Source organism: Lontra canadensis, unplaced genomic scaffold (genome assembly GCF_010015895.1).
Source record: "Lontra canadensis isolate GAN:19392208 unplaced genomic scaffold, GSC_riverotter_1.0 scaffold51, whole genome shotgun sequence".
Lineage (NCBI taxonomy): Eukaryota > Metazoa > Chordata > Mammalia > Carnivora > Mustelidae > Lontra > Lontra canadensis.
The window spans coordinates 5751615-5771046 of NW_022631045.1; the positions used below are offsets into that span (position 1 = coordinate 5751615).

General features: G+C 41.3%; 1 protein-coding gene and 1 long non-coding RNA gene across 4 annotated transcripts in view; one reads left to right on the forward strand and one right to left on the reverse strand.

The window, feature by feature from the left end:
• TNFSF11 (TNF superfamily member 11) overlaps nucleotides 1-19432 on the forward strand; it is a 42736-nt gene that overhangs the window by 19626 nt on the left and 3678 nt on the right. For 2 of the 3 annotated variants that reach the window (XM_032873956.1, XM_032873958.1), the window contains exons 3-5: nucleotides 6634-6676; nucleotides 6757-6855; nucleotides 10848-12287. In XM_032873956.1, the coding sequence (XP_032729847.1) occupies nucleotides 6634-6676; nucleotides 6757-6855; nucleotides 10848-11269 (564 nt within the window). In that variant the 3' untranslated portion in view covers nucleotides 11270-12287. Of the gene's footprint in view, nucleotides 1-6633; nucleotides 6677-6756; nucleotides 6856-10847; nucleotides 12288-19432 lie in introns of those variants that run through there. The other variant, XM_032873957.1, reaches the window with a different exon arrangement.
• LOC116877315 lies at nucleotides 12351-15385 on the reverse strand. Its single transcript, XR_004384607.1, has 3 exons — nucleotides 15324-15385; nucleotides 12854-12938; nucleotides 12351-12518 (listed from the first exon to the last, which is right to left on the reverse strand). It is a non-coding gene; the product is annotated as an uncharacterized LOC116877315 (long non-coding RNA).

The window sequence follows — 19432 nt, forward strand, 5'->3', positions numbered from 1 at the left end:
AGATGAAAAGTTAGTGCAGTTTAAATAGGAAAATACCACAATAAGAAGATTTTTAAAATGTTGTGAAATTTCCTCAGCTCTATTGTTTTTAGACTTTGGAGTGGGGGCGATAGCAATTTCCAATCTGCAAAAGAGGGCTGTGGTATCCCAGGCTAGTCAATGCTGGACGGTGTCCACTAGGTGGCAGTATGTGAGAGGGTTTCTTTTTCCATTTTGTTGACCGCAATTTCTTTGGCTGCCTACCAGTAGTTAGCTTTTCCTTTTTGTTTTGAAGGGTTAAATGAAGCCATCATAATTGAGGCCCAAATTATGCTTATCTGAAAATGCATAATTTTGCTGAAAAGACTACTTGTTACAGTGTGACCATAAAATGAATTCATTCATTCATTTGAGTTTTTTTAGTAACTTCTAGGTAATGCTCCTAGTTGTCAGGGAGGGGTCGGTTGTAGAAACCGGGGGGCAATTCTTTTTGTCTCCTGCATGTAACAGTTGCTAAGCATGCTGTATTCTGAGAAGACAAATCGCTGGTCTTCCTGAGGAGCAACTATCGGGTTCTCTTTTGTGGCTCTCAGCGAAGACCTTCGAGGAAATTGCAAGGAGGACTCTGCCCAGCTTTTCACCTTGTGAACTGTTTCTGGCTCCTGCTAAAGGCTGTTTGCGGGGAGGTGTGCAAAGCTACCTGTTCTTCCTTATGATCGTGTAGACCACATATGCACAGGATGAACATTTTTTTTAACTTACACCTGGATTTAAAATAAGATAAACACACATAATATTCTAAAAAAGATCTCTTTCATCTGAATAATTCATTCAGAGGAGAGAAGTCGGGATATTCTTTGTAGTGTTTTCCCCAGATTAGATGATCAGAACTTTTTGAATTCAAAGAAACCAGAAGCAATGTCTGAATGATAAGATCTGGGAATAAAGAACCGTACATTTTAAGACACTCTAATTAGTGTGACAGAAGTGGAGGACTAGAGTGGATGAAAATAAATGCAAATGTGCTGCTTAGAAAATAAATGGGATTGTCAATTGGGGTGAAGTTGCAATTCTCCTTTAGAAGGGTTTTCCTATAATCTTGAAAATTAAAAATATTAGGGGGGCATTCAAGAAAGATCCATGCTTGGCATATACATAGCCAAATATCTGTTCTTTGAGGAAAATGACAAACCAGAGTAGCTCCTGCCATGTGGTATGGACTCGGCAGAGTCACAGTTGGAGTTCGACACGCCTGTCGTGGGGTCTGCAGGCCCCTGGTTTGGGCACTTCACAAGCCAAGCCCTGAACACAGGCTCTGAGCCTGTTTTCTGAAGACCCTGGAAATTCTGAGACCATATTTCCTGATGTCAAGGCTCTTTTTTGTCAGATTTTCCAGACAACCTGCAGGGACTTGGCAGTCAGATCTCCAGTGAAGATAAGCCTTCTTTCAGACTTTCTACTTCAGGGAGGAAAAAAAACCTCTAAGGATTTCTTGGCAGGCATAGGGGAAGAAAAAAAAAAAAAAGATTTTTTTTTTTTTTTAAAGATTCTATTTATTAATTTTTTGAGAGAGAGAGAGAGAGAATGAGAGAGATCACAACCAGGGGCGCAAGACAGAGGGAGAAGCAGACTCTTCCCCTGAGCAGGATCAGTGTGGGACTTGGTCCCAGAACCCTGGGATCATGACCTGAGCCAAAGGCAGACGCTTAACCTACTGAACCATCCAGGTGCCATCCAGGGGGAAAAAAGATCTTTTCCCCTCTCTCCACTTAGGTTCTCCAGTTGGAGCTTTATAAATTAGACTGATAAGAGAAAGATGAATAAAAGAAAAGCATAGGGGCACCTGTGTGGCTCAGTGGGTTAAGCCTCTGCTCAGGTCATGGTCTCAGGGTCCTGGGATCGAGCCCCACATCGGGCTCCTTGCTCAGCAGGGAGCCTGCTTCTCCCTCTCCCTCGGTCTGCTTACTTGTAATCTCTATGTCAAATAAATAAATAAAATCTTAAAAAAAAAAAAGAAAGAAAAGCATATGCATGTATTGAATGTATGTTTCCTAAAGAAATGAAGACCTGAGGAAATGGTTAGCCTGACTGGTTTTCATACTAGGTTTGATGGACAGCGGAGAGGCGCAGGGGAAAATGGGACAGCACAGAAGAGTCTGAGCTGTGGTTAGTAAACTGGGGAAATCTTAACACGGCCTGTTCCTCCCAGTTCTTCTTTGTGTCCTTCCATCTTGGAGCTAAGGATGCTCATTTCCGCTAGTTAGGAGGAGAGCACCTCTCATGCGAAGGTCTTATGACCTGCTTCAAAGGAGAAAGATGAGTCAGACGGTCCTTCCTGCACCTGCCATTCCTCAAATTCCTTCAGCTTTAAGTATTCAGTAGGCTGAGGCCTTATATTTTGGGGTAGCACGTTCTGAGCCCCATGATGGACCATTGAAACTTTTCTGCCAGCTTTCAGGCATGTGTTTGGTGACATTTGTAAAGGGACAGGGAAGGACAGCTCTGAAAGAGGAGTCAGGGGCAGAGGTTGAAGTCCCAGCTTTATGGGGAGAGCCCTTATTCTCTGAGCCTCTATTTCCCAGTCTGAAAAATCAGCGTAGTGATAATTACCCAGCCTCTGATTCTAATAAGAATCAAATATGCTAATATAAGGGAAAATACTCTGTTAGCTATGCATGTAAGGGATTATTTAATTTTCAGCATGAATATGTGGAATATATATATAAATTGGGAGAATATAATAAATATGGCCAAATACAGACATCACCAAACAGCCATTCATGGGAGAACTCAATTAGTAATAATGTTTGTCAATGCCGGCCCTATATTAGAACCACCTGGAGAGATTCCTTTAAAAAAAAAAAAAAATACCAAGTCACTATTGGCCTAAGTGGAGTTGGGGCCTGGGCACCCAAGATGTAGTCCTAGAAAAATGTTCTGTTTATGGTTGACATCTATGCATATCATTTCGAGTTCAAAAAATTGGGGGTGAGGTAGGGATACAGGAACAGATAATAAGAGTACATTTTTTGGTAGCCTCAGGTCATAGACATACCATGTACTGCCTTTGCACATGGAAACTTCTCTATAGGGTTTGAGAGGGATTGCAACTTTGGGGCACCTAAGAATGGGTATAACACGAAAGCAGCATTACATGATGGGTCTCCAGCTGGAGTTCTAATTTGTCCTGATCAGGACACATTAGGGTTTCTTTTGTTTTGTTTTGTTTGTTTGTTTGTTTGGTATTTGGGTTGTTTGTTGTGTTTTGTTTTGTTTGTTTTGTTTTATTTTATTTTTTAGCAGTCACTGAAAGTGCTTCTGAATGGTCCTGGTTATTGAATTTTCTTGTAATGAAAAGTTTCTGTGACAGTTCTGACCTAGGAGCCACTCCTTAAATGGGCAGGAGAAGTTTATTACCAGGTGGGAAAGAACAAACTTTCCCTGCCCGTTTAGTCAGTGACTTTAGTCTGCTGCTGCTTTTGCCTGGGTCTCAACCCTCACACAGTGTCAGATTGGCCCATCTCTGAAATCTTCAGATGTCAGAGGCTTTGCAGTTCTCAGATTGAGGCCGTAAGCCACCAGCACTAGCTCATCTGCTAGAAATGCAGAATCTCAGGCCCTACCTAAGACCTACTGAGTTAGCAACTCGGTTTCAACCTGCCCTCTGGTAGACTGTGATGCATGCGAGTCTGAGGACTACTGAGCTGGCACATAAACTTTCCCATTGTTTTTCTCAATAAAAGGTGTGTTTTTCTCCATAGAAAAGCATGAAGCAGACATTTGGAGACATACGCCATACTTAGCTTTGCTTCTTTCCCCCCTCCTGTCTCTCCCCTTTGATGAAACAAATCAGGCCTAGAGGGAAAAATGAAGGGCAGCTTTATATTCCTGAATTAATCTGTCATCAAGGATCCTATTTCAATATTTTAAGAGATAGTAATCTGGTAAAGAAACATTGTATATGTAAGGGAGTCAGTATGTATAAAGACATATTATATTGTAGGTGCACCTGGGTGGCTCAGTAGTTAAGCGTCTGCCTTCGGCTCAGATCATGATCCCAGGGTTCTGGGATCAAGCCCTGCATGGGGCTCCCTGCTCTATGGGTGAGCCTGCTTCTCCCTCTTCCACTCCCCCTGCTTTGTTCCCTGTCTCACTGTGTCTCTCTCTGTCGAATAAATAAATATTTAAAAAAAAAGACATACTGTAAATGTATAAATATATATACAATTTGTATCTCTATTATAAATGTATATATAATGAATAAAGATACATTGTACATGTATATACATACACTTATATAAAGCTGTAAAGATATACACGTATATAAAGATATACTGTATATACAAATACATAAGGATGCACACAACGTAGAAAGACACACTGTGCATCCATAAATCTCTGTTATAAATACAGGGGAGACTAAACCAGGAAATTCCAGAAATCAGAGTACCACTGGGAATCTAGAAGTCATAAGGAGAGAGTTCGGAGATTGGAGATCGGCTGGGGAGAAAAATAAATCTTGGATGGAGAGGGAAGAATAAGGCCTGGAAAGGGCCATTGCATGGCACCACTCAAAAAGGGCTGCCACAATATGCCTAGAATTTCCTACAAGCAATGCTCCAGCGTTCTGCAGGGCAGTACCCTGGGCCAAGGCAAGGGCAGAAGGCAGCCCTGGATGAACGCCTAAGGTTTCTTTGTGAAAGGTAGTCACACTGTGACTTCTTTAGGTAACAGAAAACAGTTGTGCTATCTCCTCCAAGGGTCTTTAAAAATAGATTTGGGGGGACGGCGGGGAGGGGTGTAGGGAGACGGTGGTGGGGTTATGAACATTGGGGAGGGTATGTGCTATGGTGAGTGCTGTGGAGTGTGTAAACCTGGCGATTCACAGACCTGTACCCCTGGGGTTAATAATACACTATATGTTTATTAAAAAATTAAAAAAAAAATAGAATAGATTCTTAGCTCTCTTGGGAGTCCTGAAGGCAGAGAGAAAAATCAATGGTATTTTTAGAATCCTTCCAACTGTTAACAGTTGAAGTTGTGTTTGCCTCTATCTATCTATCATCATCTATCTATCCACCTATTATCTATCTATCTATCATCTATCTCAAAGCCCTTCTCTTGAGATACTCAAAGAACTTGGCTTATATGGCTAATCTTTTAAACATCACAGGATGGGGCTGGGGACAGGAGGGTGGAAAATGGTTAGTATGGATGCCCATCCCAGTAACAGAGAAATTAGGAATCTCCCAAGAGTGTTTCTAGTATCCAGGTATTTGAAGTACCAGACACTCTGCTAAGTGCCTACATGCCTTTAATCTTAACCTCCGCCTTATGATAGAGGTTCTATTAATATATTTAGTACAGGTAGGTGGCTGATAAGCGATTTGAACTAAAGTTAAATCTGACATTTCACCCACTCCATCTTAATAGTTAGTGGTAGGTGGGGTCAGGATTCAAACGGGTATGCAGTTACTTACCTATCAGATCCTTCATTCTCAGGGCTCAAATAGAGATATGCAATTACCTGTGCTCTTTTCAAACTTGGGCTCTTTCTTTTTCTGGTTTGAGTTTCTTTCCCTCCCTTTCTTCCTTCCTCTTTCCCTCCCTCCTTCCTTCCTTCCTATTTTTCTATTTTTTTTCTATTTTTCTATTTTTTCTATTTTTCTTTTCTTTCTTTCTATCTTTCTCTCTTTCTTTCAGATTTTATTGATTTATTTGAGAGAGCGAGCAGGAGCCAAGTAGTGGAGCAGAGGGAGAGGGAGAAGCAGGCTTCCTGCTGAGTAGGAAGCCGAGGCCGGGCTCAATCCCAGCACCCTGGGACCATGACCTGAGCCAAAGGCAGACGCTTAACAGATTGAGCCACCCATCCTGGTTTGAGTTTCTAAACCTCTATTGGTGGAAGTATTTTGATTTAATTATTGATACTGTAAAAGCTCTTAGACTCCCATGTAGTACTTTAAATACACTGAATTTTTTTTTTTAATAAAAAATTAACCATTGGGAGCTAGGCATTATTCACTTTCCTGTGAACTGAACTTCATTGTGGTAGCAGGAATTCACTAATGAAATAGACATAAAAAGAACTTCCCTAAAGATTTAAGAGGGTCATATATTTTGTGGTAATTGTTATTTTCCTAGTTAACTTCATCTTCATTTATGTATCTGCTACAAATTCTTAAGTATGTTTAATTATTCTAGGTTTTATAATGTACATTGTCTTTTATTTCCTCTTATTGTCCAAAGTATTTTGTTAGATGGTATGTGTGTAAAGCATACAGACATAACTCTTTGGGATGAACATCTCTTTTTTAAGATTTTTAAACTTATTTTAGAGAGAGAGAGCCTACAAGTGGGGGGAGGGGCAGAGGGAGATAAACTCAAGCAGACTCCCCACTGAGCATGGAGCCTGACACAGGGCTTCTCACCACCCTGAGACCGTGACCTGAGCCAAAACCAAGAGTTGGACACCCAGGCACCCCAGGTTGAATTTTTCTTGATAGTTACCTAGAACACCAAAGAATTTCACTGCCTACACATGCCTGGCATTGAAGGAAAGAAGATGAATTTATCATTAAGTCCAACAGTCCTAAATTCTTATGTCTTGACTAGAAGAGTGAATATATAAAAAAGATTTTTGTCTTTTCATTTCAGGAGTTACAACATATTAGATCACAGCACATCAGAGCAGAGAAAGGTAAGCATGGTTCTGCATGAATATTTGAAATCATATAGGGTCAGTGTTCTTGGGGCTAATATGGTTTCTCTCCTCTCCAGCTATGATGGAAGGTTCATGGTTAGAACTGGCCAGGAGGGGCAAGCCTCATACTCAGCCTTTTGCTCATCTCACTATTAATGCCACTGACATCCCATCAGGTAAGTTCCATTTGCAACCAGCCTGAAAAAGATTTCAATTCAAGAGTCCTTTATCAGTCCACTTAAATACTCAAAACTATTATTAGCTGGTTACTAAAATTTTGAGAGCCCTTAACTTGTAGACCAGAAGAAGGATCGTTTGGTACTGAGTTGATGATCTCTACTGTGGAAACAGTTACTGTCAACTCTGCCAGAAAGGACGTCATTGCTTTTCATTTTCAGATCATCAAAATTGGTGCTTATTTTTAATGACTGCTGGTTGAGATTGCAGAACTGGGAAGGACAGTCCCTTGTTATGTTCATCTGTATTTCCCCAAACCAAAGTTGGTACATCCCCACCACCAACCTATGAAGTGTGTGATTTATGTCCTGCAGAATTTCAGGTAGGGTCTTAACAGAGTAATGTTTAAGAGGCAGTAGCCCTCTAGAAAAGGAGACACACTCCTTCCCCAAGGGCTTATTACTTTCTCTGGATAAGAATTTAGCTCAATGTACTGGAGAGCTGAATATCTTTTAGAAATGAGGAAACACCAGAGCTCTGTGCCTACAGATGTCCAGCTGTGTCCTAACCAATGTCCCAGCTAGCCCACCATGTAATCCCCACTGGGACTCTCTACCTTGGGATAGGTGAACATCCAAAAGGTTAAAAGAACGTTATTTAATAGAGTGTCAGTTGACATCATTATTATGCTGCCATTTGTTCAACATAAAATATGTACCAGGCATTTCACTGTATTCCTTACCTCTGCTCTTACCATAACCCTGCAAGGTAAGTGGTTATCATTCAGATTTGTAGACAAGGAAACCAAGTTCCACATAATTTATCTGCTCAAGATCACAGGGGTGGTAGGTTTAGAAATTGAGTTCCACTCCAGTTGATTCCCAAGTCCATGGTTTTTACACTACAGGCCATCTATATTCCTACCCTATAGCCCTGGCTTTGTCAGAGGGAAAAAAATTCAGAGCCCTTGTGTTCTTACTTTCTCGTAAGAAGTAAATTCCTGCAGTTTTAATAGAAAGGGCTTGTAGTCTGACGGCCTGGGTATGGGGCCCCAACACACCACATACTGGCTGTGTGACCTCATACAGATTCCAAGTACCATTTGTGTGTCAGTTTCTTGACGGGGATGGAGATTCACTGGGTGGCGGTGGAGATTCAACGAGGCTAGGTCGGAGCATGCGCACGGGGAGGCTGGCCTCTAGTAAGCACTCCGTGAATGCCACTTGTTACTATTATTTGAGTTTTATTAAATGGTTATGCATGTTCCACTCTGTTCCAAAAACGATTTAAGGTTAGTTTTTCTTGGAGTTAAAAAAAAAAAAAAAAAAGACCCAAGTTTTCATAGTGATTTTGCCATCACTCTCATAGTGTGGGTCGCGGAGCCATATTCCCTGACTGCAGACGTGGAAATTGAGAAGCCAGCGACTTGGTTGGTAGCACATTTGCCTCCACCCTCTATCCTGCCCCAGAGATCTGCTTCATAAACAGATTTTCTCTCTGCACTTGTGGATGTGCGCCGTCCATTGAAGTGACACTAATTTTCTGAGTGAAAACTGTTTTGCATATTAGCAAATGCAATCAAATTAATACCGATCAGCTGTTTGTGCTATGAACGTACTCTGCATTTATCTTTTCAGTTCATTTTAAATGGCATATGATAAATATTACATTACACCGTGTGCCAAAGTCTGTTTGGCAATAGCAAGCGTGTTTTAGTTATAAAGCTCTCTCTTCAGGCACCTAGCATCAAGTCATTGCCAAAAAACAAGGCAAAACTCCCAGTTATTTTCCGACGGTTATTGAGTTTGTGAGTGAAATGAAGTCATGTATGCTCCGTTTAAGAAAATAACGTTTGCTCCTCTGGCTGAGCCAACAGCTCCTCGAGTCCATGTATCTCCCAGTTTCTGGCCAGAACTGCATTCTTCAGAGGAAGATGGCTTTAATTTTGCATGTTCATTTTTGGCCTCTTTTTTATATTTATTTACACATAAGAAAAAAATCAGAGCCTGCCTTCTATTGACAGTTAGCTTATGGATTTGCAAATCTTCCTGAATAAAATGCATTGGGAAGTATTTTGCAAAGCCAGACTACAAGGCTTTCTTAAGGGGGCGGCTCAGGCTAAAAATTTGGACACGCCTCTTCCCTAACGCCTAATTACACTGATCATAGGGGATGAGGGGCTGGGGGACAAGGTTGTCAGCATACCTTGTTAGTCATGGAAACACAAGCTTGCCATGTGTGGTCCCTCAACTCGATCACAGTGTATTTTTCTTTCCTTGTCTCCCACTCTTCTCTATTCTTGAGTTTTCACATTCATTCACACTGATAGCTTTCCTCCCTTTACCCTCTGCATGCCGTGTGCATTCCATTCTTTGCTCCAACAGTTTCGCTCTCTGACACTACCCTTTCTCCCTTTTCTCAGCTCATCCACATTTAATTGAAGTCCTCCGCATCCTCTGGCTCCTGTGTCCCCCATTGGGCTCAGTGCTCCTGGTCTCCTTTCATTTCTGCAACGCTCACTTAGCCGTTGCCTAATTGAACTTCAACCAAGTGCTGTGGGACACGCAGCAATGAAGATACTATGTTTTCCATTTTATATGCCTATTTCTTATTTTCTGCACTATTAGTGCTAAGTGCCTCGAGGGTATACTGCTTGATAAAATTCTTAATTATGGGTAGAGTGAATCCCCATAGAAACCCCCACACAGATATTTGGTGAATGACTGATCAACTAAATGAATTGGTGAATGGATGAGTGGATGAATAAAAATAAAGACGTGTTTAGTAGGGAATATGGACACTCCTTCCAATTGACTAGCTAATAGTGGAAGTGGTATGTGGTCAAGGTTCCTGTCTTTTCTCCTCTCCCCATTTCCTATTCTTTTCTGGCCTGTCCAGTCTGCACCTATTAGCCCTTGGTCTAACACTAACAGATCCAACCCACTGAGAGGGCAGACTTTACCTTAGTCATTCTGCTTCTCTCTGTTAAGAGTCATCATTGGAGATAAACTCCAAGACAAATCATGAGTTGAGAGAAGGACTGAATACAGGAAGAAGGTAAGAAAAGAGAAACATGGGATAATTTTAGATGGGAAACATCTTGAATTTTGTTTGGTCTGTGAATGGATTAGGTGGCTATTTACCAGCCTGGAGGAATTACTTCACTAGTGTTTGTGGGACTGTGATGAATAATTTTGCAGTCTCCTCTTGATTCACTTGAAACCCTGAGATGATATTTACATTTGGAATGATATTTACATTTGGGGGGATATTTACGCTCTGGATGGTTTCATCTGGATGACCTGAGGTGGGACTTCCAATGAAAAAGAAAGAAGTGTGCAAAAGTGGGTCGTGGAGGCCGCAGTATTTTTAATGGCTTCTCAGGCTCGCTCTAGTGACCTCCTCTGGACTTCAGGAAGTAAACCGTCCTTGGACAGGATTTGGGAACATTTGAATCAAGCAAAGTCTGGAAGTTCTCTTCCTATGGTTGTCTCTTGCTTTTCTGTATCAACTGCCTTCAGCTTATTCTCTGTCTTCAACCTTAAATGATCTTTCTGATTCTGTTAGCTGAATCCTGTATCTATTTCCATTTCAAGTTCTCAGGCTCAGTAACAATCCAACAAGGTCATTCTTGATTCTTCTGGGAAGAACTCTCTTTCCTTTGAATACTCATAGCAATTATCTACACCTTTATTTTCAAGGTTCATGCCTTTCTTCTTAACTGAACACATACCATACCCATTTGTCGTGTACTGTAGGCACCTTTAGGGAAGGAAAACTGAGTTTTTGTCTTTGTACTCTCTCAGGTGCCTAGCAGAGAGCACTAAGCCCATCTTAATGTATTTCTGCCCTTTCAGAAAATAAATTCTGAGAAAGTATTCTCCCTTTGGAACAATAACGGTTGTGCTTTTCTTCAGCCTCATGGAATCGTGAGGATGTCCTTCTCATTGAAGGGGGTGGATTTTAAATCGTGTGCCTTTCCTGTCCTCAGGTTCCCACAAAGTGAGTTTGTCCTCTTGGTACCATGACCGAGGTTGGGCCAAGATCTCCAACATGACTTTCAGCAATGGAAAACTAATAGTCAACCAAGATGGCTTCTATTTCCTGTATGCCAACATCTGCTTTCGACATCATGAAACTTCAGGAGACCTCGCCACAGAGTATCTTCAGCTGATGGTGTATGTCACTAAAACCAGCATCAAAATCCCAAGTTCTCATACCCTCATGAAAGGAGGTAGCACCAAATACTGGTCAGGGAACTCTGAATTCCATTTTTATTCCATAAATGTTGGAGGATTTTTTAAGCTACGATCTGGTGAGGAAATAAGCATCGAGGTATCCAACCCGTCACTATTGGATCCAGATCAAGATGCAACATACTTTGGGGCTTTTAAAGTTCTAGATATAGATTGAGTCCCATATTGTGGAGCATTATTATGTATTTCCTAGGATGTATGGGGAAAAGTTCTAAACAAGCCGAGAAAGATGTATATAGATGTGAGACTACTAAGGGGTATGACCCAAAATGGTACAAGGAGACTCTTTCCATGCTTTTGACTCTGTCGCGAGCATGTGTATCTACCACCAATGGGAAACGTTGGAGTAAAGTGTGTTATAGTCTAAAGGCTTTCTTACATAATGGCTTTTACATTTTGTAATGAATTCCTAAAATTATACCAGATTAGAACAATTATGGTTGCCTTTATATGAAACTGCATTTGGGCTATGGGAGGGGGTTAATTCTCTGGATCTAGCCTGTGGTTATGTGCTTCATGTGGGGAGGGGGTCATCTAATTGCCAACTGATGACCATCTGAAGGGTTAAGTTCCTTTGAATGGTTACATCATGCTGGAACCTTCAAATAAATACTTTTTCTAACGAGGAGAGAAAATATATGTATTTTTATATAATATCTAAAGTTATATTTCAGATGTAATGTTTTCTGTGCAAAGTATTGTAAATTATATTTGTGCCATAGTATTTGATTCAAAATATTTAAAAATGTCTTGCTGTTGACATATTTAATGTTTTAAATGTACATACATATTTAACTGGTGCACTTTGTAAATCCCCTGGGGAGAACTTGCAGCTAAGGGGAAAAAAATGTTGTTTGGTAATATCAACTGTATTATACTTCTTTACTCTTTTTAACTTAATAGATTTTTCAGACTTGTCAAGTCTGTGCAAAAAAAATTAAAATGGCTGCCTTGAATAATAAGCAGGATGTTGGCCACCAGGTGCCTTTCAAATTTAGAAGCTAATTGACTTTAGAAAGCTGACATTGCCAAAAAGTATACATAATGGGCTACTGGAATCTGTCAAGAGTATTTATATAATTATTGAACACGTGTTTTTTTCTACAAGTGCTGCAAATTGTAAATTTTGTGTTGGTTTTTTTTTTATGGGAAAGTTATCAGTGGCTTACCAGCAAAAAAAAAAAAAAAAAAAAAAAAAAATCCCATTTTTAATGTGGTAGATGATATTTTATACTGTACAGTAAAAACATTGCCTTTGAATGTTAATTTTTTTGGTACAAAAATAAATTTATAAGGAGACCTGCCTTGTGATGTTGTGCTTCTCTTTCATGTCTGTGTTATCCTGTGATCCCATTCTCTCCAATATGCTATTGTGGCTTCCATCTTTCCAAAGGTTACTGGGAGAACTGCAGATTTAATTAAAAATTAGGAAGAGATTCAATTAAATTAATGAACCTCCAAATTTGAAAAATAATTTACAAAGGATATATATGCAAGAATGGAGTCAGATAGGAAATAAAGTCTTCTTCACTGCAAAAAGAAGAGTTTATGTTATGCATCTTTCTTGAGAAATTTTCGGTGTTGTACACTAGTTCCTAATGTCCTGTGGGACAATTGAACTGTGGGAGCCCTTGAACTTTTGAGAGCTTACCATGGTGAGGAAGCATTAACAATGGACTAGATGCTCGACCTCATGGGAATTTATGTGGGGAAGCTGTCCCAACCCATGCTTGTTACTCACGTGAGGGAGAAAGCAGAAAACAAGCAACTTGCGAAGACACAGGAAGCCATAATTTAAGGCACTTCACATTCGTGGATAAATGTTTCTTGATGGTTGTGAAGAATGGAAGGAGGAAAGAAACAGCAAATGTTAAAGAAGAAATTATACATTTTAAACAGCAAAGCTATGATTGTAGGACTCAATCATTGTCCAAAATACACCTATTGTTTTAAACCTAGAAGTAACTCTGAAGTAGACTGGCACAAAATATGATTGCATGTTCCAATTGCTGAGCCTTGGCTTAAGGAAAAATGAACTTTTATATGCAATCAGAATTTCTCCACTCTCCATTGACACGAAATCTTGTTACATAAAGAACTTAAAAAAAGATTTCATGTGTGTGACACGAAATCTTGTTATATAAAGAAGCTTATTAGCTGCCCTGGCTCCTATAATGTGACTCTGTCATTTCCACAGGTGAATGATATTCATTTGTTCCACATTACTCACCGAACACCAACTATGTGCTAGGTACTGTATCAGGCCCTGGGGATCCTAGCGCACTCTTCCTGACCTTGAAGAGTTTCCATTCTCATGGGGAGGAGCGTCCTAAGAGTGTGGTAGGTAAGCTCCAAGATACATAGAGTATGCTGTGACATCAGAGAGAGAGAGGGTCATTGAACCCAACCTTGGGACTCACAGGAGTTCTAGAAATTAAATTGGGCTGAATAGGAGTTGGGTGTAAGGCTCCCAAAGTGGATATAGAGTAGAATATCCATCACTATTTTTCAACTTAGAGGCAACTAACTTGCAGTGTCTCAAAGATGAGCTAAAATCCAAAGTCTAGGGGTGGAAAAAACCTAGGATCTTGTGAGACAATATATGGTGGCACAAGCGAGACCCGGGAGTTAACATGGTGGTTGGTCTGCCATGCTAAGGGCAACCCTCCATAAAAAACCTTGAAAATTCAGCCTGACTGAATTTTCGTAAGTTAACAACCTGGTAGGTGAGGCATTTTTAGAGCTTTGCCGGAATAATTCTTTGACTTAATGAAATGTTGGTATGAACTGGGCTATGCCTTGAAGGAGTCAACTATGACAAGTGGATGTGCCGAGAGTATGGAGGTATGGAAAAGGCTTCTTTTCTAGTGATGCTCAAGGCTTTCCAGGATCTGAGTAGAAGGATCGAAAACGCAGGATTCAATACCCAACTTTCCCATTCACACATTACTACATACACACTACTTCTTTTACTTCTCATTCATCCCTTTTCCCACTTCCACTCTTAGGGGTTTTAGTCTTTTTCTTTTTTCTTTTCCTCTCCCCCACCCCCCGTGCCCCGAATCCCTGGCCCTTGTCTCAAGAAGACCATTTTCTTTCTCTGGTGGCCTTTGAGGAAGAAGGAGGCTGCTGCATCTGACTGAGACAGAACCAGATCACGTCAACACTCAGCAACAACTAAGTGAATGTGCAGAGGAGTGACTAGATCATGTCAGGAAACCAACACATACTGGATGCTCTGGCAAATGGAATTGTCTGCTCCTTGTAAACATCCCCTTTCCATCTTCCTACCACATGCCAAATCTGAAGGAAGGAAAGCATGCAAAATTTGAGGTCCTTTGTCTTCCTGAGCTTTTACAAATACATCAGATTCATGCACACTGGCATCTTTCCAAAACACTATATGTGCAGCAATTCCTGCTTGGTAGAGTTTTTTTCCTCCCTCTTCTGCTTCCTTTTGTCTCTTTTGTTTACATCAGGCCATTGTAGAAAAGTTCCCAGGGAAGATGACCCATTTCCCCAGTGACTCTAGTGGAAACCTGAGCACCTCATAGCCCATTCTCTCTGTGTCTACTTGTTGATTTGGCTTGGAACGGTGGCACGGGGTTCCACCTGTACATTTTGGAGACACACCTCTGACTCAGCTTGTGGTTGCATATTTAGCCTGTGGAGTCATTTGGGGCATGCCAAGCATGTGCTAGCTTCACTTTTGGCTTTGTGAATCGATTCTCTAACGTCCTTGCTATGAAATTGAAATATGTTTCCCAGAAGCTGCATTTATAAATGCTAATTAGTTATTGATTCACATTATGATGATTTAGGCTTGTGTCATTTTTCACAATAAAAAAATTTGTACACAGTGCGTGTTAGATTTTAGCTATAAAACAGAAATCTATCCTTTTGATTAGTAACACTTTTATGATACCTCTACTCTTCTACTCTTGTAATTGAAAAATTCTATTTCCTAATCATTTACTCTCACCTCCCCTCTCCTTTGCTGACTGATTATTTTCTTTTCAGGAGCTTCTTGACCAGTACTCCAGCCATTGTGGTGACAATCTCTTTGATATTATCGGATGTGGACCAGTTATTCATTATTTATATTGCTCCTGGCTTTCAATGATTATAGAGAAATCCTGTAGAATCTTCTGTTTTGAAAATTTGAAGGTGTCCCCTCCTTTTGGCAAAGGAATGAGCTAGAACTTACTTACTCCATTGGTAGCACCCAGAACTAAGAACCTAGAGATCAGGGCTGGTTTCAGAGACAGTAATTTCTTCTTTAAAAAACAAAAAACAAAAAAACAAAAACCAAACATATTTTAAGCTCTCTTATGAGGATCCTAAAATCATGGTATGTCACCGTCTTGAGAAAAACCCATTTTTTCCCTTTTTCTATGAATTCTGCACAAGCTTCATTTTCTCAAAGATCTGATCTTAATCATCTTATGTTGGTGGGGCAGTGGGGTGGGGGATGCCTGGATGGCTCAGTTGGTCAAGCAGACACACTTAGCTCAGGTCTCGATCTCAGGGTCGTGAGTTCAAGCCCCACATTGGGCTTCACTTAAAAAAAAAAATCTGTTGGTGGGATGAAATCTCCTCATGAAATGTACACATCTTTTAGAAGACAGATTACAAATGTGGGTGTCAGCTACATCCAGGATTGGAGTTTGAGCTCTGCTGCCTAGTAACCTTGGGCAGGTGGCCCCTATTTGGATTTTGGTTTCCTACCTTGTGAAGCAGAGTCAATCTACCTGCATTGACAGGTTGTGAAGATGGCACATGGGAGGGGCTTGACAAATTGGAGCCACTATTATTATCTTCCCATCCCATTTGTTACACCCTAACTCCCCAGAGTCAAGCACGTATTTTTATCTTTTTGTCTATATCTGCCATGCACGGTCATATTGAGCAAGGCACTTACATTACATTACACTGAGCAAGACACTCTTATATTATAAGAGAACTAGGATGGATATTAAATTAATTTCCTAGGGCTGGATTTGCAACATTTACACAGACTGAGTGGCTTTAAACAACAGAAATTTGTTCTCTCACAGTTCGGGAGGCTGGATATCTGAAATCAAGGAGTTGATAAGATCATGCTCTTCCTGAAGGTTTTAGGGAAGACTCCTTCCCAAGGATTCTGATGGGTTCAGCAGTCTTGTTCCTTGACTTGTGGGTGCATTCTCTGCTTCTATTGTCGTATGAACCTACTTACCCATGTGTCTGTGTGTCTCCAAATCATCCTCTCTTCATAAGGACACCAGTCATTGGATCCAGATGGTACCCTAAGACTGTGTGACCTCATCTTACCTTGACAACATGTGCAAATACTCTATTTCCATATAAGGTCACATTCACTGTTTCTGGGTGAACATGAGATTTTAGGCAAAGGTAGTCAACCCATACATTATTGAGGGACATAGAGTTCAAGAATGAAATAATATCTGGAAACCAAACCATAGCTAAACTGGAGTAAATGAATGCCATAATAGAAGCATGAGCAATGGTGGTGTTGAATGTATCTAACACAGTGAGGGGTTGTTTCTTTGAAACAGGAAGGAAATCATACTTGGATTCGAGTAAGTATAAAGTGTTTGTGTTGGCTGTTGATTTTCACGAGACCATGTTGGGATTAGAACAGGGTGCTATGTGCCTTCTTACACCTCTCCTCCCTGTGATGTCTGTCTCTCTCTGCTCCCCACCCTGCACCAGAGCATCCTGGCTCTGCTGACAGCCACAACAGGATTTGCATTTACTTCTTCCTTCCAATGGAAAATACAGTTTTGTTTAGGGATTAGGAATTAAATGGAACATAGAACCAGATAGAGAAAACGTTATTTTCCCAGAGTTTCAGAGCTCAGAGGGAGGCAGCCCAGCTTCATGGAGCCTTGCTCAGGGAAGCATGCAGGGCTGGTGTTTAGTAAGGAGATCTGCCTGCATGCTGGGGGTGGGGGTGTGTGTGAAGTGGGCAGTCACATGGGTGATGGCAGGAAGGGCAGCAGGGATGAGAGATCAGAACCATATCCATGACCCTGAATTCTTTGCTAAAGTGACCAGCATCCTTAGGAGTTTGTTTTTATTGCCTTTCTGCTGGGAGCCAGTGGAAAGGCAGCATCTGCCCAAACACAGTGAGATACAGAATGGAGGAGCCTGCAGAAGCAGGAGCAGAGGTAGGCATGGGGCCTCAGTCACGATCTCAGGGTGAAGGTGCTGATACTTGGAGCTGGCATCCTTAAACCTTCTCTGGGCAGGGAAGACTGCACTGAGGACACAGAGGTCAGGTTTAAAGTAGTATATTACTCAACAAAAAACAGGCTCAGATCTATAGAGGCAGAGAACAAACTGATGGTTGCCAGAGGGGAGGAGATAGGGGATGAGCAAAATGCATGAAAGGGAGTGGGAGACTCAGGCTTCCAGCTCTGGAATGAATAAGTTACTAGAATAAGAGGCACAGCATAGGGAATATAGTCAATGATACTGTGATAGTGCCGTATGGCAACAGGAGGGAGCTACACTTGTGGTGAGCACAGCAGAACGGTATATTTGGTCAAAGCACTATCTTGTACAGCTGAAACTAAGGTGACATTGTAATATTGTATGCCAACTATATTTTGTTAAAAGGGTGAAAAGATTTGTTAAAAAAAAATAAAAGATAAATAACTTGGGGGGCACCTGGATGGCTCAGTTGGTTAAGTGTCTGACTCCTGATTTTGGCTCAGGTCATGATCTCAGGGTTGTGAGTTTGAGCCCCGTGCTGGGCTCTGTGCTGGGTAGGAGTCTGCTTGAGATTCTCCACCCCCATCTCTCCCTCTGCCCTTCCCCTCCACCCCCGTGTCTCTCACTCTCTAAAAAAATAAAAAATAACATGGAATCTTCAAAAAAAAGAAAAAGTAGTGTGTCCAAATTTAGAAGGAAAACATCTTAGACCCTAATAGGTAAGAAAGACAAGCTTACATATAACTCTAGGGGAAGGGCAAATAATGAGTGAGACTTAACAAAAATGCCTAAATGAGGATAAGTCATGAAATAGGGGAGGGGTCTCTAGAGGAGTTTACCTAAATCCCCAAGTTCAAAGAGACATTATCTCTAACAGCGAAAAAGGAGATAACCATAGAGCATCAGTTATACCCTGGGGACAGAGGTAACACCTTCCATTCCCTTCTCTCCTACAAAATCGTCAACACAAGTGGCCCATGATCCAAGACAAATCCCATCCAAGTTCAGGCACAGGCCAGTGATGCATGAGGGGTGAGGAGTATCTGGCCCATGGGAATGAAAGTGTAATGCACCCTGGGGTCAGACTCCAAGTCAGTTCAGGGATGTGATTTTAGTGTGTGACCAGGGGCTCAAGCAGGGATTCAGCTCTGAAAGAAAACTGGCAGGACCCCCAGAAGAGGGTCAGATCCCAGCTGCCTGGAAGGGGAGGTAGGCAGTGCCAAGACACTGGGAAGCCTTAGGATGGGAAGAAGCCCCAAATGCCCACGTTTCCCAGGCAGCATGGATCTGACAGGCAGATGGGGAAGAGTTGGGAAGCTGCCATCTTCCCCTAACATCCTGTCAGGGACAGGACATGACATGCCATGTCGTCCTGTCCCTGATAGTATGAAAGGACGATATACTGAACTGATGTCCTGTAGGTGCTGTAACAAATTACCACAGACTTGATGGCTTAAAACAATAAAAACTTATTCTTACTTATTTCTGGAATCAGAAATCTAAAATCTAGGGGCAGCTGGGTGGTTCAGTCAGTTAAGCATCTACCTTCAGCTCAGGGCATGATCTCAGGGTCCTGGGATTGAGCCCTGTGTTGGGCTCTTTGCCCAGTGGGGAGCCTGCTTCCCCCTCTCTCTGCCTGATGCCCCTCCTGCTTGTACTCTCTCTTTCACTCTCTCTCTCTCTCTCACTCTCAAATAAATAAATAAATAAATAACCTTAAAAAAAAAAGAAATCTAAAATCTAGGCACAAGCAGGGCTCTAAGGAAGAATCCTTCCTTGCCTTTTCTAGCCTCTGATGGCTCTGTGAGTTCCTGTTTTCAGAAGACAAGATGAGGAATCAGGACAGTTTCAAAGAAGGAGAATGTTTTCCTGAATGCCTTAAACCTCAGAGGTTCAGAGCTAATTTTTTTAAAGATGACTTGACAACTTGTTCACCTTGGTTTCTGCCCTCAACAGGGGAGTAAACTTGACAGACAGAGACAGGTTAATTGAAATGTTCCCTTAGCATGCAAGCTGCTTGGGCAAAGATGGTATCCTTATAAACCGCAGGGATGTTTCATAAGTTTTGTGTTTTTGGTTTTTTTTTTTTCCTCCACTGTCA